The sequence below is a fragment of the Sciurus carolinensis genome, chromosome 5 (assembly GCF_902686445.1).
Source record: "Sciurus carolinensis chromosome 5, mSciCar1.2, whole genome shotgun sequence".
Taxonomy (NCBI): domain Eukaryota; kingdom Metazoa; phylum Chordata; class Mammalia; order Rodentia; family Sciuridae; genus Sciurus; species Sciurus carolinensis.
This window is the reverse complement of record NC_062217.1, coordinates 81,786,543-81,812,154: the sequence shown is the minus strand read 5'-3', so window position 1 is coordinate 81,812,154 and position 25,612 is coordinate 81,786,543. Positions and strand designations below refer to the sequence as shown.

The 25,612-nt window shown below is 36.8% G+C and overlaps 1 protein-coding gene and 1 pseudogene across 1 annotated transcript in view; one reads left to right on the top strand and one right to left on the bottom strand.

The window, feature by feature from the left end:
* Positions 1–25,612, top strand: part of Atp8a2 (ATPase phospholipid transporting 8A2) — a 651,599-nt gene that overhangs the window by 182,192 nt on the left and 443,795 nt on the right. The window contains exons 12-16 of the mRNA XM_047553899.1: positions 3,123–3,250; positions 4,052–4,129; positions 8,125–8,213; positions 8,543–8,587; positions 24,467–24,542. Coding sequence (XP_047409855.1) covers positions 3,123–3,250; positions 4,052–4,129; positions 8,125–8,213; positions 8,543–8,587; positions 24,467–24,542 — 416 coding nt within the window. The remainder of the gene's footprint in view (positions 1–3,122; positions 3,251–4,051; positions 4,130–8,124; positions 8,214–8,542; positions 8,588–24,466; positions 24,543–25,612) is intronic.
* LOC124985291 (DPH3 homolog) lies at positions 22,742–22,913 on the bottom strand (annotated as a pseudogene).

Here is a 25,612-nt window from a genome sequence, read left to right as displayed (position 1 = left end):
TCCTTGGTGTGTCTTATAGGTCTCTGAGACTCTGTTAATTTTTCTTTATTCCTTTTCCTTTTTGTTCTTCAAATTAGATAATCTGTGTTAACCTCTCTTCAAGTTTACTTATTATCTCCTCTACCAACTCAAATCTACTGTTGAGTTCCACTAGTGATTTTTTCACTTCATTTATTGTACTTTTTAACTCTGGAATATCCATTTGGTTCTCCGCTAGAAATAACTTCTCTTTATTGATATTTTTCATTTAAGCAGTTCATTGTAATCATACTTTAATTCTTTAGTTTCCTTTAGTTCCTTTGAATATATCTTTGCTTGGTCCATTATTTGAAGTCTCCTTAGTTTCTATTGCTTCTTTTTTTCCTCATTTCTTTGCAAATTTCATATTTGTTGTTGTTGTTGAAAACCACATACAGTAGATAAAATACTGTAGAAACTCTGGGTTCTGATTTCCTATTCTTTCTGGGGCTTATTGTTGCTGGTTTTTGTTTAGTTTTTAGTGACTTTTCTGAACTAATTCTGTAAAGTCTGTTTTCTCCTGCACTAGTAGTAACTGATATTACTGCTCTGTTTCATTTCTTTGTTTTTAATTTTAAATTGTTTTGAAATGTACATTGGATTTGAATACATTCACAGATTTGTGCAACTCTTACCATTACCTAATCTTAGAATATTTTCGTCTCCTCAGAAAGGAAACCCATCCTCATTAGGCAAATCCTTACCTTATTTTAAAGTCTGGATTCTCCTGGGTCAGTAGAGCTTGCTGGTCAGCCAATAATTGGTCAGAGGTTGAATATAAGTTTCTTAAGCCATCATGGTGTCTATCCTTTGTTGTTTGGTCTGTGGTTGGTTAAGGAATGCCTTTGACATTTGGGGAGATTAAAGTTCATCCTTCTTTCAGTTAGGGACTGGTAACTCACAAGTGCCCTCTTTGGTTTCTCATGAGAAGGCACAACCTTGCACATGGACATGACTTCTTACACTATCAAGGAGGAATGCACTCTTAGAAAGACTTCTTTGGTTACATTTTTTCCATGGATATTAATGCTAAGTTTCTAGCTGGTTTGCTGTTTTGTTTACCTTCCCTGATTAGTCACTGAACTCTCTGTTGTTGATAGTGCCCTGGGCATGACCTTTTACATACTCTATTTAAATAATGTCAGTTCCCTGAGTATGTTCCTGTTCTGATAGTCTACCCTAATTGGGATAGCAGCTTCCTCTGCCTTGGGATAGGATTTCTGCAGCATGGAGCTCTGGCCAGGGGAGATGGGTGCTGGTAGTCTTCCTGGTCTACCCCTACCACCCAGCTGGCATAGAACTTAAGCAACATGAATCTATAGATTTGGGAGTGGAGTGGGGAGCTACCCTCTAGTTAAATGCCAAGGTTTCTTCGGCTTTTACAGGATTTAGTTTATATTTTTTGAATACCTGCTTTTGAATTTTTCTGTACTGTATGATCCATTTCCCAAGTCTTTTTTTTGATAATTTTGTTCAGTTTATTGTTCCTTTGCTGGGGTGGGGTATCTCTGAATCTCTTTATGTGGCAATTCCAGAAAATAAATTGAACTTAATGACAAAAAAATTAAATGATAAATTAAAAAATTTATAGTTTTTTGGGTTTATTATTATTCCTATCTTTCAATATATTTAGGTTAAACTGATTAAAACAAGCTTTTCTAATTATTCACATACACTTTTAACTGCCTAGGAGAATATTTGTTGCTACTTTAAAAATGTGGGACATGTGACTGGAACTTGAGTTGTAGTTGGTTCACGATCCCTTGGTATTGTTCTTAAACTTTGGGTTTGGACCATGTTATGTATTTAGCCTCAGATGTGGAGACTGATGCTATGTGTACATATTCCACAGATGTAAGTGTATAGCATTGACACCATCTTGGTATACAGGCTTTCTGGAGACTAAATGTCATTTAAATTGCTCAGATAATGTCAAACTCCAGCACTAGCTCCATGATTTACAGTGGAACAATGGTCTTTTTGTTCATTTTTAGCACTTTCTGTCTTGTCCTTATGATAGTGTCTGAGTAACCCTGATAAAAGTCATCAGATTAACATTTGCATGGCCACTGTTGGAACTTTGACTTCAGTTTCTATTTGACACTGCCCTTTCTTATCTCCTTTTAATGATTTTGTTTGGTTTAACTTTTTTTACATACAGGTGGGGAATGTATTTTTTATGGATCTCTTCTATTTCATATCTTTGGACCAGGAGTTCTAGGGTTTCTGAAGGTTTTGAGTTTGACTTTTCCCTGAATGCACTCAACTTTTGAACACTAAGTATAACGATATGAAACACTTTTGGCTAGTGTATAAAATCAGAAAATTTTAATTTCTTTAAAATATTAAAACAAAATTAATTTTAGGAAAATTTAAAAACTTTTTAAAAAGATTTCTTAACATGAAATTTTACTGGCTGACAGATATTTGTTTCTAAGCAAATGCTGTACTTTAGGGGCATCTGTGTATTGGGAGTTAGAGATCCTATATGGTGAGTCCTTAGTTCTGTAGGAGGATAAGCTAGTGAAGGAATATTTGAGTGAAAAATGAAGGGGTGGTGGGAAGGTGAGTCTGCTGGCCAACTGGTGACTACTCACTTTATTCTTTACTAGCACTTTGTCTTTCCATCACAACCACCCTCCAGAACTCCAAATCTTAATCAAACCACCATTTGATTTAATTTCTGGGTGACAGCTCAATAACTATGGTTTGAAGTCATTACAAATTCCTAATCGTTAGTCATTGCCCTCTATCTTTCCATTAAAAACCTGCTGTTGGTGCCTACAATGCTCCACAGACTCCTCTTTAACATCTGTGTCCTGCTATGTGGTCACATAGAGGGGCTGTCTCTGCTCCATCCATCCCCTACCATCTCCGAGGAGAAGCCAGCACTTAGGGACAGGACCTGTATCTGACTCGTTTTTGTACTCATGGTTCCTGAAATAGAAGATGCACAACGGCTCTGTTAACTTGAATCTCTAAATAAACCAATGGACATTTTGTTTGTAAACATCTTTTAGAAAAATTTCAAAATAACAAAATGAAAAGAAACTCAATAGAGACTATAATTAAAGCTATACGAATACCCTGGTTTTCTTCCACAGACTCAACCTCGGATAATTTTGGATATAACCTATTGACGTTCATCATCTTATACAACAATCTAATTCCCATCAGTCTGCTGGTGACTCTTGAGGTTGTAAAATATACACAAGCCCTTTTTATAAACTGGGTGAGTATTAAGGTTTGGGATGCTGGAGAAATTCCAAATCCTGCTTTCTAATTCTCTCTCAAGCCTTTGTCATTTAATTGGGCTCCCAGAAAAGGAAGAATGGAGTCCATTTATGATTAGGTCTGAGGATTAAGCTGGCCAAACAGAGAACTGGTAAGCATGCCCCTGAGAAATGGGGAGGACAGTGTACCTACCCATTCACAGGGTGATCCTAAAGACTAAGTGAGATAGTGGAGGCAGAATGCTCAGCAGGTGCTTGGTATCTGGCTGCAACTGGTGTAGATGCTTTTAAAGTCTGATTTAGTGCCAAGGAAACACACTCTTAAATATGTGTTCATTATTCACCAAAATTCATTGTGAAACTAAACTTGGACTCGATTGGAGGGATAGAGTTGTACATGTGTATATGCTGGGCATAGAATTCAGGACCTTGTGAATGCTAAGCACTTACTTTACCACTGAGCTACACCCCTAGTCTTAGAGTTGGGATTTTTTTTACTGAATTTTCATGGCCCTTAATCATTGGACTTCAGCAGCCAGTATTTGCAGACTAGACACATTTACGTGTATTTTTATTTGATCTTCACAGGATTCCTGTGAATGAGGGACTATATTTTCCTTCTTAAATTCCAAGGTTTCTGTAACATAACATAGTCTTTGTTTTCACCTCAAAACTAAAAATTTGTGTTTATATTAAAACAGAAAGGTTTTAAGGTGCCTATTCTTAGCTTCTGTGTTAATCTGAGTAAAGAATCAATGGTACATGTTTTCCAAAGTGCACTCTCTCTCTCTCTTTCTCAGGATATAGATATGTATTATGTAGGAAATGATACTCCTGCAATGGCCAGGACATCAAACCTTAATGAAGAGCTTGGGCAGGTGAGAACCTCTTTGTGAATTTTGATAGTGGTGACAGGAGCAGGCGGGCAGATAAGTGTTAGCAGAACAACTATGGAGAGATTTTGCAAGAACAGCTGTGACTGTGGCTATGACGTCTGAAGAGCTCTATGGTATCTGAAAGTACTAATAAATATAAATTTCACTTGCCTTTGACTTGCTTTTTCCTATATTTTGTCACATAAAAGTTACCTGCAAATAGAATAGTATAAAAACATGGTAAAAAAATACAGTAGAATATCATTTCAAACCTTTTTAAAAAAGTGTTTGTCAGGAGCAAATGACAGGGAAAACAAGGCTCATATAATCAAATACTAGGCAACCCCATGAAATGTGTGGGGGCAATTCGAAGGGTGTGTATTACTCACATTTACATTTTGTTTGGAATATTCCGGGGAATCAGTGTCTTTCTTACCTTCACCCTGAACTCTTCTTTCCTCTACTGAGTTGTACTTTGACGTATGTCTGTCTCTTACATTGAAATCACTGCAGTTGGAATTTGCATGCATTGCAACTAAAGATTATGATTTTATTTTATACATCAGAAACTTCCCAACCACCCTATGAGGTGGGTGCTATCTTCATTTTATAGATGAGAAAATGAATACCCTTCTCCAGGATCCCTGGTTTAGTGAATGACTGACTGACTGGAGACTGCCAGCTGTCTCTCCAGTCGGGCATTATGCCTCCCTGCCCAGTGTAGGATGTCTCCCTCATACTTGTCTGAGAAGATGCTGGTGACATGTCTCAGTCATCCAAGGGCTAGAAAAATTCTTGAAGCCTTGATGGGAGGTAGGCTTTTTTTCTTTTTGTTCACTTTAAGGACAAAGTGAATCATACAGTAGTTTTTATAGTTTTGTTAGTGTGTTTTTTGCCAGAAAGTCAAGGCTTAAATTTGTGGGCAAAATTTTGTAATAAAGTAGAACTTTATAGACAAAAATTAAAGGTGTTCTTTGATAATATTTTCTAAATCTACTTAGAGATCACAGCAGATTTTTCTATCTTTTCTTGAATGGTTCATGTTCACATCCATACTTTAAAATTCTTAGTATAGCAGGGTAGATTGTGATTTAAGAGAACATGCTTGGTACAGAGCACAGCTTCTCCCCAGCAAGCTGGTATCTCCGCCCACCAGTGTTCCACTCACATGGGTGAGGGATAGTACCCAGAGTGCCTTTGGGTACTTAACCACTGAGACACATCTTTGGCCCTTTTTATTTTAAGACAGGGTCTTCCTGAGTTGCCTCAGACTTGCGATCCTCCTGCCACAGCCTCCTAAGTGGCAGGAATTATAGGCCTAATTGTTTGGCCCTTTTTATTTTAAGACAGACAGGGTCTTCCTGAGTTGCCTCAGACTTGCGATCCTCCTGCCACAGCCTCCTAAGTGGCAGGAATTATAGGCATAATTGTGCTGCCACAACTGACTTCTGGGTCTTGAGTTTTCACTTTTTCTTTTTTTAACTTACATTCTTTCATTCTACACTGGGTTTTTCATTAGTAAAATCATACTTTGATAAGAATCTGTGAGTTTTGGGCTCATTTCAGACTACATTTGTCTTCTTTTTGACCCTTCTCTCGTTTGCCAGGCAAATTTGTCTGTCTTCCGTATTCTCCTAACAGTCTTTCCAAAATTATATATAGTAAAATAAGAGATTTGATTAGTCATGTGGTGTCCCTTTCTTTCTGGAGACTTTTGAGCCCATTTGGGAATAGGGAATTGTCCTGCATAGTTGGCCCTCACATCCACAGGTTCTGTACCATAGATGGATCCAACCTCAGATTGAAAATGTAGTTGAGTCTGTGATGGCTGCATCTGTACTGAACATGAACAGACTTTTTTTTTCTTGTCATTATTCCCTAAATGATACACTAAAACAACTATTTACAATAGCATTTGAACTATATTAAGTAAGCCATTAAGAGATGATACAGAAGGGAAGTATACTGGAGGCGTGCATAGGTTCTATGCACACGCTATGCCATTTTATATAAGGGACTTAGTATCCCTGGGTTTTGGTGTCTTTGGGATTCCAGAAACCAAGCACCTGAGGATACCAAGGGATGACTGTATGGTCTTTAGTTGCCTTTTTCAGTTTAAAAAAGTGTTCAGAATATAATTGTTTTTGGGTGCCACGAACAGGGTCTAAAAAATGGGAGGTGCTCAAGAAACACCCAGGGTGATATAGGGAAAGTGTGCATAGGTTAGAGGTTTTGAGTTGGAACCTTTAGTATCAATTAAGACTCAGTAGGGTGAGTGATAGCAAGTCTTGATGGTTCCTTATTATGAAATTTTCATGTTTTTAATATTTTGATATTGCCTAATTCTTTTTCAAAAAGGCTGAAGGAATCACTGCTTTTTGGAGGCAGATTCTACTCTACTTTTATACCTCCAGACTTGGTCTGTGTAAAGCTTATTTGAAACTTATTATTTATGTAAGTTAATGAAATATTAATTATGTGGATTTGGTCAATACACATTGTATACATGTATTGAAATATCACTCTACCTCCCTAGATATGTACAATTATGTATGATCAAAAATCTAAAAATGTTTAAGGAGACAGAAATGCCAGCTACCTTGATTTGATCTCCTTGTACTTTCTGTGCATGTATCAAATTACACACTGAACCCCACAAATGTGTACAATTAAAATAAGGAACAAATATTAAAAAACTTACTCATGGGTGAAGCATAATTGCCCTTAGTGTACCGATTTTATATTTGGCATAACATTTGACTACTTTAGGGAGATTAATTTTTCTTTACTTGAAGTCCCTTTTTGTTGCTTTAAGAAATAATTCTCAGTTTACTTGTTTTGTCATTAAGAAAAAGTACAGAGTAAGCAATTCATATTATTAATCTCTCTTCTATAAAATAGTAAAACACTGTTTCTTAGACTTGGTTTTTCTGGATTTTCCAGGATTTCTGGAAGTTATCAATCATTCAGCAACACTCTTGACCCCTCTATAGAAAACCACTGAGAAATCAGTTTCCTCTGGGCCAATTGTTAGTCACCCTCCCTCACAAATCCATGACATAATTACCCAGAATGACGTGTAGAAGGATGTTGCAATCTTCTGGACAGACCCTTTATTTCATAGGTGTGGAAACAGAGCTAATGGGGGATAAGGTGACTTTTCCACAGTCAACATGACTTGGTAGCACCCAAAACCTGCCCTGAGCTCTTATGTCTCACAGCCGAGTTCTTCCTGCCTTTTCTATCACTGGCCCAAAATAGCCTGACCGGCCCACCACACTTGAATTTGTAATTATCTCTTTCATATTCGGTTAATCTTGCTAACATGGTTGCATCTTGTAGGTCTTGTTGGCCTACTTAGTGATTTCCCCTTTTGCCTTTGTGTTTCGAGAACATCATGTATTTGAGTCTGTAAAACATCCCATCTTGAAAAGTGATGTCATCTAAGATGCATGCTCTCTTCTTCATATGCATCTTAATTGTGATAGTGATTGAGAAGCTGCAGATTTGTCCTGTGCTGTTTCAGGACGTGCCTTCTTACTCCAGTTGCGGGGTGGAATCTTAAGATCTGCATACTGTATGAGGGCATGGCAGTATCTTCAAGAGTGAATATGTCATTGAGACAGTGTGTGGCAGGACTTAAATTTTGTTTTATAGATAGTGCCAGAGCTATTATTGAAGCTTCCTTTGCACATTTCTGTACAATTTGGCTATAGAATTAGTAACAGAAAAGGTTTGCAATTGGTCTAAACATTAAAGCTATTTTTTGTTACTAATTCACTTACTTTAAGGAAATCAACTCATTTCAATTGATACACTATGTGTGTATAATGATGTCAAAGTGGGTTCTGCTATCACGTGTAACTATAAAGAGCCAATAAAAAATAAAAAAATAAATTTAATACAGATTTTGGAACGTATGGAAGGGAAGACTTCATTTATTGCTCTTGGTTTCTTATTACTCTCCTGATGCAAATTTCTTTTTTTCTTTGATTTAGGTAAAATATCTTTTCTCTGATAAGACTGGAACTCTTACATGTAATATTATGAACTTCAAGAAGTGTAGCATTGCTGGAATAACCTACGGGTAAGTGTGTTTATTACTTACCGGAAATTTTATTTGTATTCTTCCAACAAAATCAATTCACTTCATCAAGTATCTTGACTTTCTGATATTTATAAGGAATTTAGATTTGTACTGTTAAATGTATCTAAACCTGATGGATCCCAAATGGAAATCTTAAAAGTTAAAGTAGGATTTATTTCTGTAAATATTTGCTTAGTAAGAAATTCAAGGGACTCTATAAATGTTTATATCTAATCTAATAATTATAAATTTCTTGCCCATGTTTTGATCTGAATGCCTGTCTTTTGATCACAGTGTTGTGACTGCTCTGTTTTCCCTCTCTCTGGCAGTCATTTTCCAGAATTGACAAGAGAGCCATCCTCAGATGATTTCTGGTAAGTAGATTTCAGCACTTCTTGATGCTGTAATGGAAAAGGTTTCAGAATACTTTGATATTAGAATTTCTTTTCTCCCCCCCCACCCCTCCCACCACTCTTTTCCCAATATACAGTCCCTCCTTCCTCCATTCTTGTACCCTTCCCACCCCCCATTATGTGTCATTATCTGCTTATCAGTGAGATCATTCGTCTTTTGGATTTTTGAGATTGGCTTATCTCACTTAGCATGATATTCTCCAATTTCATCCATTTGCCTGCAAATGCCATAATTTTATTATTCTTTATAACTGAGTAATATTCCATTGTATATATATACCACAGTTTCTTTATCCATTCATCAATTGAAGGGCATCTAGGTTGGTTCCACAGTCTGGCTATTGTGAGTTGAGCAGCTATGAACATTGATGTGGCTATATCTCTGTAGTGTGCTGATTTTAAGTCCTTCGGATATAGGCCGAGGAGTGGGATAGCTGGGTCAAATGGTGGGTCCATTCCAAGTTTTTTAAGGAATCTCTGCATTGCTTTCCAGAGTGGCTGCACTAATTTGCATCCCCACCAGCAATGTATGAATGTACCTTTTTCCCCACATCCTCGCCAACACCTATTGTTGCTTGTATTCTTGATAATCGCCATTCTAATTGGGGTGAGATGGAATTTTAGTGTAGTTTTGATTTGCATTTCTCTTATTACTAAAGATGGTGAACATTTTTTTCATATGTTTGTTGATTGCTTGTAGATCTTCTTCTGTGAAGCATCTATTCATATCCTTAGCCCATTTGTTGATTGGGTTATTTGTATTCTTGGTGTAGAGTTTTTTGAGTTCTTTATATATTCTGGAAATTAGTGCTCTATCTGAAGTATGAGTGGCAAAGATATTCTCCCACTCTGTAGGCTCTCTCTTCGCATTGCTGATAGTTTCCTTTGCTGAGAGACAGCTTTTTAGTTTGAATCTATCCCAGTTATTGATTCTTGCTTTTATTTCTTGTGCTATGGGAGTCCTGTTAAGGGAGTCTGATCCTAAGCCAACAAGTTGAAGATATGGACCTACTTCTCCTTGTATAAGATGCAGGGTCTCTGGTCTGATTTCAAGGTCCTTGATCCATTTTGAGTTTAGTTTTGTGCAGGGTGAGAGATATGGGTTTAGTTTCATTCTGTTGCTTATGGATTTCCAGTTTTCCCAGCACCATTTGTTGAAGAGGCTATCTTTTCTCTTTGCATATTTTTGGCACCTTTGTCTAGTATTAGAAAATTGTATTTATTTGGGTTTGTGTCTGTGTCCTCTATTCTGTACCATTGATCTACCTGTCTATTTTGGTGCCAATACTATGCCATTTTTGTTACTATTGCTTTGTAGTATGGTTGAAGTTCTGGTATTGCGATACCCCCTGTCTCATAAGGATTGCTTTAGCTATTCTAGGTTTCTTATTCTTCCGGATGAATTTCATGATTGCTTGCTCTATTTCTGTAAGGTACGTCATTGGGATTTTAATTGGAATTGCATTGAATCTGTTTAGCACTTTTGATAGTATGACCATTTTGACAATATTAATTCTTCCTATCCAAGAACATGGGAGATCTTTCCATCTTCTAAGGTCTTCCTCAATTTCTTTCTTCAATGTTTTGTAGTTTTCATTGTAGAGATCTTTTACCTCATTGGTTAGATTGATTCCCAAGTATTTTATTTTTTTTGAGGTTATTGCGAATGGAGTTGTTTTCCTCATTTCCCTTTCAGCTGTTTCATCACTTGTGTGTAAAAATGCTTTAGATTTATGCGTGTTGATTTTATAGCCTGCTATTTTGCTGAATTCATTAATGAGGTCTAGAAGTTTTCTGGAGGAGGTTTTTGGATCTTCTAAATATAGAATCATGTCATCTGCAAATAGTGACAGCTTAAGTTCCTCTTTTCCTATTCGTATCCCTTTAATTTCTTTAGTCTGCCTAATTGTTCTGGCTAGAGTTTCGAGGACAATGTTGAATAGAAGTGGTGAAAGAGGACATCCCTGTCTTGTTCCCATTTTTAAAGGGAATGGATTCAATTTTTCTCCATTAAGAATGATGTTGGCCACGGGCTTAGCATAAATAGCCTTTACAATGTTCAGGTATGTTCCTACTATCCCTATTTTTTCTAGTGTTTTGAGCATGAAGGGGTGTTGTATTTTGTCGAACGCTTTTTCTGCGTCAATTGAAATAACCATATGATTCTTATCCTTAAGTCTATTGACATGATGGATTACATTTATTGATTTACGGATGTTCAACCATCCTTGCATTCCAGGAATGAACCCCACTTGATCGTGGTGCACAATAATATGTTTTTGGATACGGTTTGCCAATATTTTGTTAAGGATCTTTGCATCTATATTCATCAATGATACTGGTCTAAAATTTTCTTTCCTTGATGTGTCTTTGCCTGGTTTGGTTATGAGGGTGATATTAGCTTCATAGAATGAGTTTGGTAGGGTACCCTCCTTTTCTATTTCCTGGAATACTTTGAGAAGTATTGGAATGAGTTCTTCTTTGAAGGTCTTGTAGAACTCGGCTGAGAATCCGTCTGGTCCTGGGCTTTTCTTGGATGGTAGATTTTTAATGGCTTGTTCTATTTCATTGCTTGATATTGATCTGTTTAAATTGTGTATGTCCTCCTGGTTCAGTTTGGGAGGAGCATATGTCTCTAGAAATTTGTCAATGTCTTCGGTAGTTTCTATTTTGTTGGCATACAGATTTTCAAAGTAGCTTCTCATTATGTTCTGTATCTCAGTGGTGTCTGTCGCATTATTTCCTTTTTCATCACGAATTTTAGTAATTTGAATTTTCCCTCTCCTTCTGTTTGTTAGTGTGGCTAAGGGTTTGTCTATTTTGTTTACTTTCTCAAAGAACCAACTTTTTGTTTTGTCAATTTTTTGAATTGTTTCTTTGGTTTCAATTTCATTGATTTCAGCTCTGATTTTAATTATTTCCTGTCTTTTACTACTTTTGCCGTTATTCTGTTCTTCTTTTTCTAGGACTTTGAGCTGTAATGTTAGGTCATTTAGTTGTTGACTTTTCGTTCTTTTCTGGAATGCGCTCCATGCAATGAATTTTCCTCTTAGTAGTGCTTTCATAGTGTCCCAGAGATTTTGATATGTTGTATCATTGTTATCATTGACCTCTAAGAATTTTTTTATCTCCTCCCTGATGTTTTTTGTTATCCATGTTTCATTCAATAGCATATTGTTTAGTCTCCAGGTGTTGGAGTAATTTCTGATTTTTATTTTGTCATTGATTTCTATTATTAGTTCATTATGATCTGATAGACCACAAGGCAGTATCTCTATTTTTTTTGCATTTCCTAAGGGCTGCTTTGTGGCATAACATATGGTCTATTTTTGAGAAGGTTCCATGTGCTGCTGAGAAGAAAATGAATCTGCTAGTTGGTGGATGGAATATTCTATATATGTCTATTAAGTCTAGGTTATTGATTGTGTTATTGAGTTTTATGGTTTCTTTGGTTGGATTTTGTTTGGAAGATCTATCTAGTGGTGACAGTGGTGCATTAAAGTCACCCAGAATTGTTGTGTTGTGGTCTTTGTGATTTCTGAAATTTAGAAGGATTTGTTTGATGTACAGGGATGCACCATTGTTTGGGGCATAAATATTTACTATCATTATGTCTTCCTGATTTATGGTTCCCTTAAGCAGTATGAAATATCCTTCTTTATCCCTCTGACTAACTTTGGCTTGAAGTCCACTTTACCTGATATAAGGATAGAAACCCCCGCTTTTTTACTGAGTCCATGTGCGTGGTAGTTTTTTTCCCATCCTTTCACCTTTAGTCTGTGGATGTCTTTTTCTATGAGATGAGTCTCTTGCAGGCAGCATATTGTTGGGTCTTTCTTTTTAATCCAATCTGCCAGTCTATGTCTTTTGATTGATGAGTTTAGGCCATTAACGTTCAGGGTTATTATTAAGATATGATTTGTATTCCCAGTCATTTGGCTTATTTTTGGTTTTTAAGTTGGCTTGGTTTCTCCTTTGAGTGGTTTTTCTCTAGGGTAGTTCCTCCCTTTGCTGACCTCCATTGTTGTTTTTCATTTCCTCCTCATGGAATATTTTGTTGAGAACATTCTGTAGTGCAGGCTTTCTATTTGTAAATTCTTTTAACTTTTGTTAATCATGGAAGGATTTTATTTCATCTTCAAATCTGAAGGATAGTTTTGCTGGGTATAGGATTCTTGGTTGGCAACCATGTTCTTTCAGAGCTTGAAATATGTTGTTCCAGGCCCTTCTAGCTTTTAGTGTCTGGGTTGAGAAGTCGGCTGTTATCCGTATTGGTCTCTCCCTATATGTAATCTGATGCTTTTCTCTCGCGGCCTTCAAAATCCTATCTTTATTTTGAATGTTAGGCATTTTCATTATAATATGCCTTGGTGTGGATCTGTTGTGATTTTGTGCATTTGGTGTTCTGTAAGCCTCTTATATTTGATTTTCCACTTCATTCTTCAGGTTTGGGAAATTTTCTGATATTATTTCATTGAATAGGTTGTTCATTCCTTTGGTTTGTATCTCTGTGCCTTCCTCAATCCCAATAATTCTTAAATTTGGTCTTTTCATGATGTCCCATAGTTCTTGGAGATCCTGTTCATGATTTCTTACCATCTTCTCTGTTTGGGCAACTTTATTTTCAAGATTAAATATTTTGTCTTCTCTTCATTGTCTGAGGTTCTGTCTTCCAAGTGGTCTAGTCTTTTGGTGATGCTTTCCATTGAGTTTTTTATTTGGTTTATTGTTTCCTTCATTTCAAGGATTTCCATTTTTTTTTTTTTTTTTGAGAATCTCTACCTCTTTGTTGAAATGATCTTTTGCTTCCTGCAGTTGCTCTTTCAGCTTATTGGTATTATCATTCATTGCCTGCATTTGTTCTCTTATCTCATCCTTTGCTTCGCAAATCATCTTAATCATGTATAATCTGAAGTCCTTTTCTAACATTTCTTCTAACATACTGTCATTGGATTCTATTACTATAGAATCTAGATTTGTTTGGATCATTTTCTTCCCTTATTTTTTCATGTTGTTCATGTATCTTCCCCTCTAGCAGTGCAGATCTTGGGTATTGCAGATTTCTCCCTATAGGCTTATAGTGGCCCTATAGGTTTCCAAAACCCTTTCTTTAAGGGGAGATCAATATTAGCGGTGCCCAATTCAGACACTATGCGATCCTAGACCAAATAGCCCCTATGAGGACAATAACAAAATTGTCATAATAAACAGAATGAGTTCAAATATTATCTTCAGTAAAACAAACAGATTTGCAATAAGGTCTGCAGATTCAAATGGAGGACAAAGAGGATGCAGAGGGATGTAGAATGTGGCTGTTAATGGGATAAGAAAAGAATATACAGAAGTTCTAGATAATAGAAAGGGTGAGAGTGTAATCAAAAGAAATTGGATATTAGCATGCAAAAAAGGGAGAAAGAGACTCTGAGGGAACAGGTAAACAAAGGGAAAAGAGAGCAAGAAAAGTAAAGAAATAAAAACTTAAATTTTTTCAATAAGGAGAAAAAAGAAAATCTATAGTATAACATTCATATAGTAATGAAACCTCCCAGAGTTCAGTAGCCTAATGCTTGAGAGGTACCTGACAATGAGCATCAAGCCTCCAGCAGGCGCCTCAGGATGGGATTTGCCCCACCTAAAGATTGGAGCTATGGCTTCCAGGATTATCCAAGATGGCCGCTCTGGCTTCAAAATGTGTTGGCAAATGGGGAGCTGCAGCTCCGGGTATGGAGGTGGTCAGCTGGAGGTCCTGGAGGCAGGATGCGGTTGGTCAGGCAGGGGTCCTGGAGGTCGGGTGTGTTTGGTGTGGTTGTGGGATCCTGGAGGCCGGGTGCAATCAGTCTGTCTGGGGTCCCGGTGATAGGACACAGTCAGTTGGTCTGGGGGTCCTGGCGGCAGGGAGCAGCCAGTTGATGTGAGGGCCTTAGAGGCAGGGAGTGATTGGTTGGGCTGAGGGATCCTGGAGACGGGCCTCAGTCAGTCTGGCCAGGGGACCTACGGGGCTTGGCTGTTGTCTCAAAATGGCGGCAGCCACATGTAATCAAACCTGCAGGTACTGTCACAGTGAACTTCCAGGTGGCAGCTGGTGCTCCACCAGCGGTGGGCGATCAGTTTGCTGACTGTTGTCGGACGATCGGGACGTGAACCTCTGCGTTGGGTGATGGATAGGTGGAAGGCAGGTGATGGACAGGTGAGAGGCAGGCAAATGGCGGATGATAGATGCCTGTCAGTGAGCAATCTGCACTCAAAAAAGGCGTCGATATGCTGGCAGACTGCAGGTCATCACAGTAGACAAGTGGGGTAAACAGCAGGGGATCGATAAGCAGCAAAAACTGCCTCACCGAGAAACAGATATCCTCTGCTTGAAACCGGAGTTACGGAGCAACAAGGAACGCAGCCTCCCTCTAGTCCGCCATCTTGAATCCCTAGAATTTCTTATCTGAATATTTTATATATAAATAAGTGATATATATTATTTCAAAAGCAAAAATTATATATTGGAATGGATCCACCATTTGACCCAGTTATCCAACTCCTTGGTCTATACCCAATGGACTTAAAATCACCATACTACAGTAAAGCAGCCACATCAATGTTTAGAGCTGCTTAGTTCACAAAAGCTCGATTGTGGAACCAACCTAGATGCCCTTCAATTGATTAATGGATAAAGAAACTATAGTATATATACACAATGGAATAGTACTGAGCCATAAAGAAGAATAAAATTATGGCATTTGCTGGTAAATGAACAGAATTGAAGAATATTATGCCAAGTGAAATAGGCCAATCTGAAAAAAACAAACGTCGAATGTTTTCTCTGATAAGTGGATGATGATACATAATGGGGGGGGGGCAATGGGGTGGTAAGAGCAGAATGGAAGCACTTTGGATTGTGTAGAGGGAAATGGGGTGGGAGGGCATGGGGGAGGAAAAGATAGTAGACTGAGACAGACATTAATATTACCCTATGTACAGTATGATTACATGAATGGTGTGAATCTACATTGTGTACAACCATAGAAATGAAAAGTAGTATCCCATTTGCATACAATGAATCAAAATGCAGTCTATAAAAATAAAAAAATAAATAAAATAATTACCACTAAAAAAAACAAAAAAATAAAAGTTATATATATAACTAATTTGTATATTAGTTCAAAAGAGAACCACAATAAGATTTAAACATAGGTACAATCACTTTGAAAGTCGATACTTTCAAAACTTTTAACAAAAATAGCCTGTCCTTGCCCAGTACTTCCCATTTTCTGGAATTGGACAGCTTCAACTTTTTAGTTTTTAAAAAATATTCCTAAATTTTAAAATGATGTGTTCATACTAATTTTTAAACTTTTTTGGACATTGTTGGAGTTTCTATCATGGGAGATGGTTCAGCACTTGCTGCTGTGTGTGCGATTTGTCACTTGCTCTCTGGTCCCTCTTTTCTAGCCTTTGGAAGCACTTAGCAATTTTTGTATATCCTTAGCATACACAGAAGGGGTCTGTATATCAACCATGACCCTTGAGGTAAGCTTGTTTTTCTTCATTATATTGAACCTTAATGGGAGATGGGTGAGCCATGTCTGTTTGTAGATTTTCCCTTATTAATTTTTGGGAAATGTCCTTGTATTGTGTCTATGATAATTTTCTTGGCCTTTGATATTTCTGTTCCTTGGGTTTCTTGTCAGGCAGATATTCAACCTCTGGGTTGATCTTCCAATTGTATCATCTTGCCCTCCCATTTTCCAATTTTTTGTAGTTTTTTAAAATTATGTTTTATTTTTAATAGAATGAATTTTGATTCATTGTACACAGATGGGCTACAATTTTCATTTCTGTGACTGTATGCAATGTAGATTGACACCACTCATGTAATCATACTGTACATAGGGTAGGGATGTCCATCTCAGTCCACTATCTTTTCTTCCCCCACTCTCTCCCGCCTATTTCCCTCTACACAATCCAAAGTGCCTCCATTCTTCTCTTACCCCACCTGAAGCCCCCCCCCCCATTATGCATCATCATCCATTTATCAGAGAAAACATTCAGCCTTTGGTTTTTTCAGATTGACTTATTTCACTTTGCATGATACTCTCAACTCCATCCATTTACCAGCAAGTGCCATAATTTTATTCTTCTTTATGACTGAATAGTATTCCATTGTATGTGTAATATATATATATATATATATACATCACAGTTTCTTTATCCATTAATCAATTGAAGGGCATCTAGGTTGGTTCCACAATCTAGCTATTGTGAATTGAGCTACTCTAAACACTGATATGGCTGCTTACTGTAGTATGCTGATTTTAAGTCCTTTGGGTATAAACTGAGTAATGAGATAACTGAGTCAAATGGTGGGTTGATTCCAAGTTTTATGAAGAATATCCACACTGCTTTCCAGAGTGGCTGCACCAATTTGCAACTCCACCAGAAAGATTTGAGTGTGCTTTTTTCCCCACATCCATGCCAACACTTATTATTGCCCGTGTTCTTGTTATTAGCCATTCTTACTGGAGTAATATAAAATCTTAGGGTGGTTTTAATTTGCTTTTCTCTAATTACTAGAGATGATGAGTACTTTTTCATATATTTGTTGATCACTTCTATATCTTCTTCTGTGAAGGGTCTGCCCAGTTCCATAGCCCATTTTTTGATTGGGTTCTTTGTATTTTTGGTGTAAAGTTTTTTACATTCTTTATAAATTTTGGAGATTAGTGCTCTATTTGAAGTATGTGTGGAAAAGATTTCCTCCCACTCTGTAGACTCTCTTTTCACATTATTGACTGTTTCCTTTGCTAAGAAAAAAACTTTTTAGTCTGAATTCATCCCATTTATTGATTCTTACTTTTGTTTCTTGTGCTCTGGGGGTCTTGTTAAGAAGTCTGATCCTAAGCCAACATGATGGAGATTCGGTCCTACTTTTTCTTCTATTTGGTGAAGGGTCTCAGGTCTAATTCCTAGATCCTTGATCCATTTTGAGTTGAGTTTTGTAGAGGATAAGAGATAGGGTCTTAATTTCATTTTACTGCATGTGGATTTCCAATTTTGCCAGCACCATTTGTTGAAGAGGCTATCTTTTCTCCATTGTATGTTTTTGGCATCTTTGTCTAGTATGAGATAACTGTATTTGTGTGGGTTTGTCTCTATGTCTTCTATTCTGTACCATTGTTCTACCTGTCTATTTTGGTGCAAATACCATACTGTTTTTGTTACTATTGCTCTGTAGTATAGTTTAAGATCTGGTATAGTGGTACCTCGTGCATCACTCTTCCTGCTCAGGATTGCTTTGGCTATTCTGGTCTTTTGTTCTTCCAGATGAATTTCATAATTTCTCTATTTTACTATTTCTGTGAGGAACGTCATTGGGATTTTAATTTGAATTGTGTTAAATCTGTTTAGCGTCTTTGGACATTTTGACAATATTAATTCTGCCTATCCAAGAACATGGGAGATCATTCCATCTTCTAAGGTTTTCTTTAATTTCTTTCTTTAGTGTTCTGAAGTTTTCACTGTAGAGGCCTTTCACCTCTTTTGTTAAATTGATTCCCAAGTATTTTCTTTTTGGAGGCTATTGTGAATGGAGTAGTTTTCCTAATTTCTCTTTCAGAGGAGTCATTGCTTATGAATGGAAATGCATTACATTTATGCATATTGATTTTATATCCTGCTACTTTGTTGAATTCATTTATTAGTTCTAGAAATTTTCTGGTGGAGCTTTTTGAATCCTCTAAATATAGGATTATGTTGTTGGCAAATAGTGATAGCTTAAGTTCTTCTTTTCCTATTCATATCCCTTTAATTTCTTTGGTCTATCTAATTGCTCTGGCTAGAGTTTCAAGGACTATGTTGAATAGAAGTGGTGAAAGAGGGCATCCCTGCCTTGTTCCAGTTTTTAGAGGGAATGCTTTCAGTTTTTCTCCATTTAGAATGATGTTGACTGTGGGTTTAGTATAGATGGCCTTTACAATGTTAAGGAATGTTCCCACTATCCCTATTTTTTCTAGTGTTTTGAGCATGAAGGGGTGTTGTATTTTATCAAATGCTTTTTCTGCATTTATTGAAATAATCATGTGATTCTTGACTTTAAGTCTATTGATATGGTGAATTACATTTATTGATTTCCAGATGTTGAACCAACCTTGCATCCCAGGGATGAAACCCACTTGATCATGGTGCATGATCTTCTTAATGAATGTGTTTTTGTATGTGATTTGCTAGAATTTTGTTAAAGATTTTTGTGTCTATGTTCATCAGAGATATTGGTCTAAAGTTTTCTTTTGTTGATGTGTCTTTATCTGGTTTTGGTATCAGGGTGATTCTAGTTTTATAAAATGAGTTTGGAAGGGTTCCCTCCTTTTCTATTTCTTGGAATACTTTGAGAAGTATTGGTATAAGTTTTTTGAAGGTCTTGTGGAACTCACCTGAGAATTCATCTGGTCCCGGGCTTTTCTTGGTTGGTAGGCTTTTGATGGCTTCGTGTATTTCATTGCTTGAAATTGATCTGTTTAAATTGTGTACGTCCTCCTGATTCAGTTTGGGTGGATCATATGTCTCTAGAAATTTGTTGACATCTTTGAGATTTTCTGTTTTCTTGGAGTATAGATTTTCAAAGTAGCTTCTAATTATGTTATGCATTTCAGTGGTGTCTGTCACGATATTTCCTTTTTCATCACAAATTTTTGTAATTTGAGTTTTCTGTCACCTTCTCTTTGTTAGTGTGGCTAAGGGTTTATCAATTTTGTTTACTTTTTCAAAGAACCAACTTTTTGTTTTGTTAATATTTTGAATTGTTTCTTTTGTTTCAATTTCATTGATTTCAGCTCTGATTTTTAATTATTTCCTGTCTTCCACTCCTTTTGGTGTTGTTTAGTTCTTATTTTTATAGGACTTTGAGCTGTAATGTTAGGTCATTTAGTTTTTGACTTTTTATTCTTTTCTTGAATGAACTCCATGCAATGAATTTTCCTCTTAGTACTGCTTTCATAGTGTCCAACAGATTTTGATATATTGTATTGTCCTTCTCATTTGCCTCTAAGAATTTTTTCTCTCCTCCCTGAGGTCTTACATTATCCGTGCTTCATTCAATAGTGTATTATTTAGTCTCCAAGTGTTGGAGTAGTTTCTGGATTTTAAAATTGATTTATAATTTCATTCTATTGTGATCTTATATACAAGGTAGTATCTCTATATTTTTGTATTTACTAAGGGCTGCTTTGTGACATAACATATGGTCTATTTTAGAGAAGGAACCTTGTGCTGCTGAGATAGAAATTGTATTTGCTCATTGATGAATGGAATATTCCATGTATGTCTGTAAAGTCTAAGTTATTGTGTTATTGAGTTCTATAGTTTCTTTGTTAAGTTTTTGTTTGGAAGATCTATCCAGAGGTGAGAGCAGTGTGTTAAAATCCACCCAGAATTATTATGTTGTGGTCTATTTGGTTTGGAATTGAGAAGGGTTTGTTTGACATACGTGGATGCACAGTTGTTTGGGGCATAAATGTTTACAATTGTTATATCTTGTTGATGTATGATTCCCTTAAGCAGTATGAAATGTGTTTTTTTATCCCCTCTAACTTTGGCTTGAAGTCCACTTTATCTGATATAAGATTGGAAAATCCCACTTTTTTACTGAGTCTGTATGGGTGGTATGTTTTTTCCCACTCTTTCACCTTTAGTCTGTGGATATCTTTTTCTATGAGATGAGTTTCTTGAAGGCAGCATACTGTGGGGTCTCTCTTTTTAATTCAATCTGCCAGTCTATGTCTTTTGATTAATAAGTTTAGGCGATTAACTTTCAGGGTTATTATTGAGATATAATTTGTATTCCTGGTCATTTTGACTTATTTTTGGTTTTTAACTTGACTTGGTTTCTTCTTTAATTGGCTTTTCCTTTAGGGTATTTCTTCCCTTTGCTGACTTACATTGTTGTTTTTCATTTCCTCCTCATGGAATATTTTGCTGAGAATGTTCTGTAGTGCCGGCTTTCTATTTGTAAATTCTTTTCATTTTTGATTATCATGGAAGGATTTTTTTTCATCCTCAAATCTGAAGGTTAGTTTTGCTGGGTATAAGATTCTTGGTTGGCAACCTTGTTCTTTCAGAGCTTGGAATATGTTGTTCCAGACCATTCTAGCTTTTAGGGTCTGGGCTGAGAAATCTGCTGATATCCATACTGATTTCCCCCTAAATCTAATCTGATGCTTTTCTCTTGCAGCCTTTAAAATTCTGTCTTTATTTTGCATGTTAGGTATTTTCTAGTTTTTGTTTTATTTTCTGATTCTTTTTGCCTTCTATCCTTCATAGTAGCTTTCATGTGCTCTCACCTTCAGTTTTAAAGAGTGTTTGCCTGTCCTTGGCCTCACAATGTCCATTTCCTCTGCTCTGCTCTTCTATGCCAACCCCCTCCACTTTTTGATTTCTTAATTTTGTTTTTTAAAGGCTTTCTTCAAAAGCCTGGTGATCATTAACTGTGTGCTCATATATATATATATATATTTTTGAACTGAAATTATCAGATTTTATTTAGTATGCCAATACAATTTATCCTGGTAATAAATTAATATGTACAGTTATAAAAATGTTTGGTGCTAAGAAAAATACTTCTGCATGTATAAAGTATACGCAGAATCCTTTAAACAGCCAACTTAATTTTCAAACTCAGAAGTGTGGTAACATCAAGTCACTGATGTAAATTGGAGTTCCCATTTCCTGTAATTCATGATTCAGACAGTTTTGAGTTTATAAAGGTTTTAATTACCCATTCTGTTCCAGTAAAGCTCCCACACCTGTAATGAGAACTGACAGTTGAAAACCTTCTGACCCCATCTCCTATACCTGTACAGGTGAGGGATCCACTGGCCTGGCTGGCCTCAGACTCCCGAGCTAACCAGAGACTGGGTTAAATCAGTTCACAGAGGTGCTCCACAAATGTCTGTGGGGCTAAATAAGGCACAAGCATCACTCAGAACTCCAGTTATACTGAAAAACCTTGGTTTTACTTTCTGCTTACTATAGGATTAATTCCTGGTATGTTTTTTCTCAAACTTAACACAGTTGCTTTAAAACAAAATCATTCTATTATTGCAGTATATCAACAATCACTGACTGCCAAAGCTATTTATATTTCTTATCTCCTGGGATATTTGAACTTGGGCAACTTATATTCCTGTTCTATGCTCACAGTAGACCTACATCAAGGATATCTGTTCATCAGCAGCAGAGAAAGTTTATATGTTAGCACCATCTATGATGAGCATGGGACAGTTCATTTCTCTTTGCAGGTCGCTGCCACCAGAATCAGCCTGTACCCTGCTGTGTTCATCTGAGCAGTCACTTTGCTTTTCAAAGAGCATGGATTATTTCTGGGCTAACAGTGTTCCAAAGAGCAGTGAGATTTCTCATTGTATCACGAATACACAATATAATGTACCAGTTACATCTAGCATACAATTTTGATTTATTACATCTCAACCTAATGTCTGCATATAGCCATGCTGCTGCAGGATTAAAAAAAAAAGTCCACTTGTTTTAATTTAAACTTCAAAAGAGTGTGTAGTTCATTGATCAATCAGTGTAGAACACTGATACTCTAGTATGCTTTTCTAATTACAGGGGCCACCCAAAACAACTTGCAGTACTGAGGAAGCAATGGATTTTCTTTAAGTTAGAATAATAAAGCTGATTCAAATTTCAAAGAAAGGGCTAATTTTAACCATCTTAGAAACTAATTAAAAATATAATCTCATTTTAACTAAGAAATCCTAATGACTGAGGTAGATGATGCTGTTATCAGATACAGAATGAGGTTTAAGGTATAAAAATGATAACTAAGGGAAAGAAAGCACTGATTTAAAATTATCTTCCTTTAAATTCAGGTGGATAATCAAGTATGCTTCCAATTCAATGTTCTAAACATGAAATCTGGGTATGACACGCCCGGGGCTCACTTCTCTATCTGAAGATGAACTCAGCAGTTGGTGAAAAGATACACATGAAAACAGAATGGCAATCCACAAAACAGCTGTCCCCTTGAAAAAACCAGTTACTCTGCATTTGATATTTCCATCTGGGCTCATTCTTAACTGTTCAGGATGTGGATTCCTGAAGGTTTCTTCAGCATTTTACTAATTCTTTGTTGGTTGAAGGGGCTGGGACTGTTTCTCCACACATAAATTGATCCTCGGTGATGGAAAAGTTATCTCCACAGGCGCAGGGCTAGAAATACGTTTCTGAGGCCTCGTTATTGGAAGTCCTCGATCTCCACCTCGTCGTGAAATACCACCATGGTCGTGGGGCCGGCAAGACACTGCCGCCGGCCGTCCTCCGGCTCCTCTAGTTGGTCTCACTTTCTCCAGGCCGCCCGGAACCGGCATCGTCACCACGCACAGGTGCAGGAACGGTCGCTTCCGGCGCTTAGATGATGACGCAACTCCATCCTTGGCCTCATATATATTTTATTCTAAATATATAGAATACAAAATCGTCCACTTTCACTATTTTTAAGACCTCTTTTAAGGGGATTTTTAGTTTAAGAACAAAATTAAGAAGGTACAGAGATTTCCCACAGAATTCCTGACCTCCCCTGTTATCAAGACCCCTCCCCTCAGCGTAGTAAGTTTATTATAGTTGGTGAACCTACCCTGACACTTTATGATCTCCCAAAGTCCATACTTCACATTAGGGTTTACTTTTGGTGCTGTGGGATTGGACAAATAAATTATGACATGTATTCATCATTATAGTATCATATGGAATATTTTCATTGCCCCAAGAATCCTCTGTTCTCCACCTATTCAGCCCTCTAACTCTCGACCCCTGACAACCTCTGATCTTTTTGTTGTCTCCATAGTTTCACCTATTCCAGAACATTAAAGTTGGAACCATATACTACTCAACCAGTTTAGATCAACTTAGTACCATGCATTTAAGATTCCTTCATATCTTTTGTGGCTTGATAGCACTAATGCTTTTTAGATCTGAATAATATTCCAGGTTCAGGGGTTCTCTAACGTATGAACTTTTCATTTCTTTCTGGTTGCATTGTCTGGCTGCCTAATGAAGGAAGGTTCTAGCAGGCTGAATCTTCAAGCAGATTTAGAACCCATCTTGTCTTCTGTTCTCCCTGTACCTTTCAGGAACCTCATGCTACCATTTTCTCATCCTTCCTGGGGCTCTGCTGTGGGGACCAACTTGCATTTTAGATGCTCTCCTTTGCAAACTGTTGGTCACTGTTTGCTGTATTAAAGTCCAATATCTGTTTGTAGTTAAGACAGACATCTACAATGTTGTAGTCTCTTTTTTTCATTGTCCATGTCTTGAAGAATTGGTTTCAAGAGGGAATGGAGATGAATGAACCCACTTAACCCATTACATGGGCTTCAGTGTGATCACACACAGCCATCATTAAGTTTCCTGACTTGTAATTGTGTGCCTTTTTCTCTCTCCTACATCTGAGCTGGCTGTCAGTGAAAGCACACCTACAACACAGCAATTCCTCTTGTTTTGTCTACTTTGAGCAGACACTCTGGAGTGTTTTCCCTGGTAGAAATTATGCTGCGATCAACTGAAATAACAGTTATAGCTTTGATCCTTTGCTTCAGTTTCTTTTCCTTATAAATATGTTATTATAATAGCATAAAATATTTGATTTCTAGTAGTGTTAAGGATTTACCATCTTGAGGTTTGAAATAGTATACAGCATTCTAAATCTTTAAATTTGAATGTAAATCTATGGGCATTTTAGGTGTTGGCCTTCTTGAAGCCAGGTTCTTATTAAGGTTTGAGTTATCTTAACAGGAACTTTTTAATTGATGGATATCCTTTTGTTCTCTCTTATAGTCGGATACCCCCAACCCCTAGTGATTCATGTGATTTTAATGATCCCAGGCTGTTGAAGAACATTGAAGATAACCATGTGAGTCTACCAGTTTACTTCTAAAACATCAAATAGTTATGTCTCACTGTTATTTATATTTTAAATATGCAGTGTCTTGAAAGTTGCTATTTTGGAGGGAAAGAGATGCAGTCTCAATTTTATGGTGTTAGGACTTTGAGAATGTGAACTTAAATACTTTGTGGTAAACACTGCATAAATTATGTAAAACTGAATTTAAGTATGTGATGAAGTGATCACAGGAGAATAGAGTCTCACCACAGGATTCCATAATAGTTCAGATTTCTGTTGCTTCATGAGACAGTTGCACTATTGTTTCTTCATAGCTGTGAATATGAGGCCACTGTCTTAGAAAGTAAATGTATATTATCTAGGATACTTTAGAAAACAAAAGTAAGAAATTATAACAGGTGGTGTTTAAGACATTCTATTGTGTACAAGGCACTTGATAATGTATTTCCTTTAGCATTTGATTTCACCCTGGGAGGGGACAAGGAAGTCACAAAGAAAGATTGAATTAACCAAGAGCTACCCAACAGACAAATGTAGAAGTGAAATTTAGAAACTAAGTCTGTTTGGGTCTTATTTGTTTGTTTTTAATTTTAAGACCTGGGTTCTTTTTGTTTCCTAGACTGGCCTCCAACTCCAGGGCTCAAGTGATCCTCTTTCCTCAGCTTCCCTAGTAGCTAGGACTATAGGTGTGAGCCACCACACTGGGCTCATGTTCAATTCTTGATTAAGATATCACACTACCTCAACTATTAGAGCCAACCAGGATTAACTTCAGGACCATATGAATTTTTTTTTATTTTTAAGACTACTTTAAAAAATTTTAACATAGAAAAGTATTCAGTGAACAAAATATTTTGGTTAGCTGGAAAGAAAACAATGTTGTTCTCTCCCTGTAACCATCACCACTTCCTGACTTCTTCTCCATGGCCATTGCCACTTGCTTCTCCTCCTCTTCTAACCCTTCTGTGTTAGTCAGATTTCTGTTACTATATCAAATAGCTGAGATAAATCGACTTAAAAAGAATAATGGTTTATTTAGGAGGTTTCAATCTATGATCATTTGGCCCTGTTACTTTGGA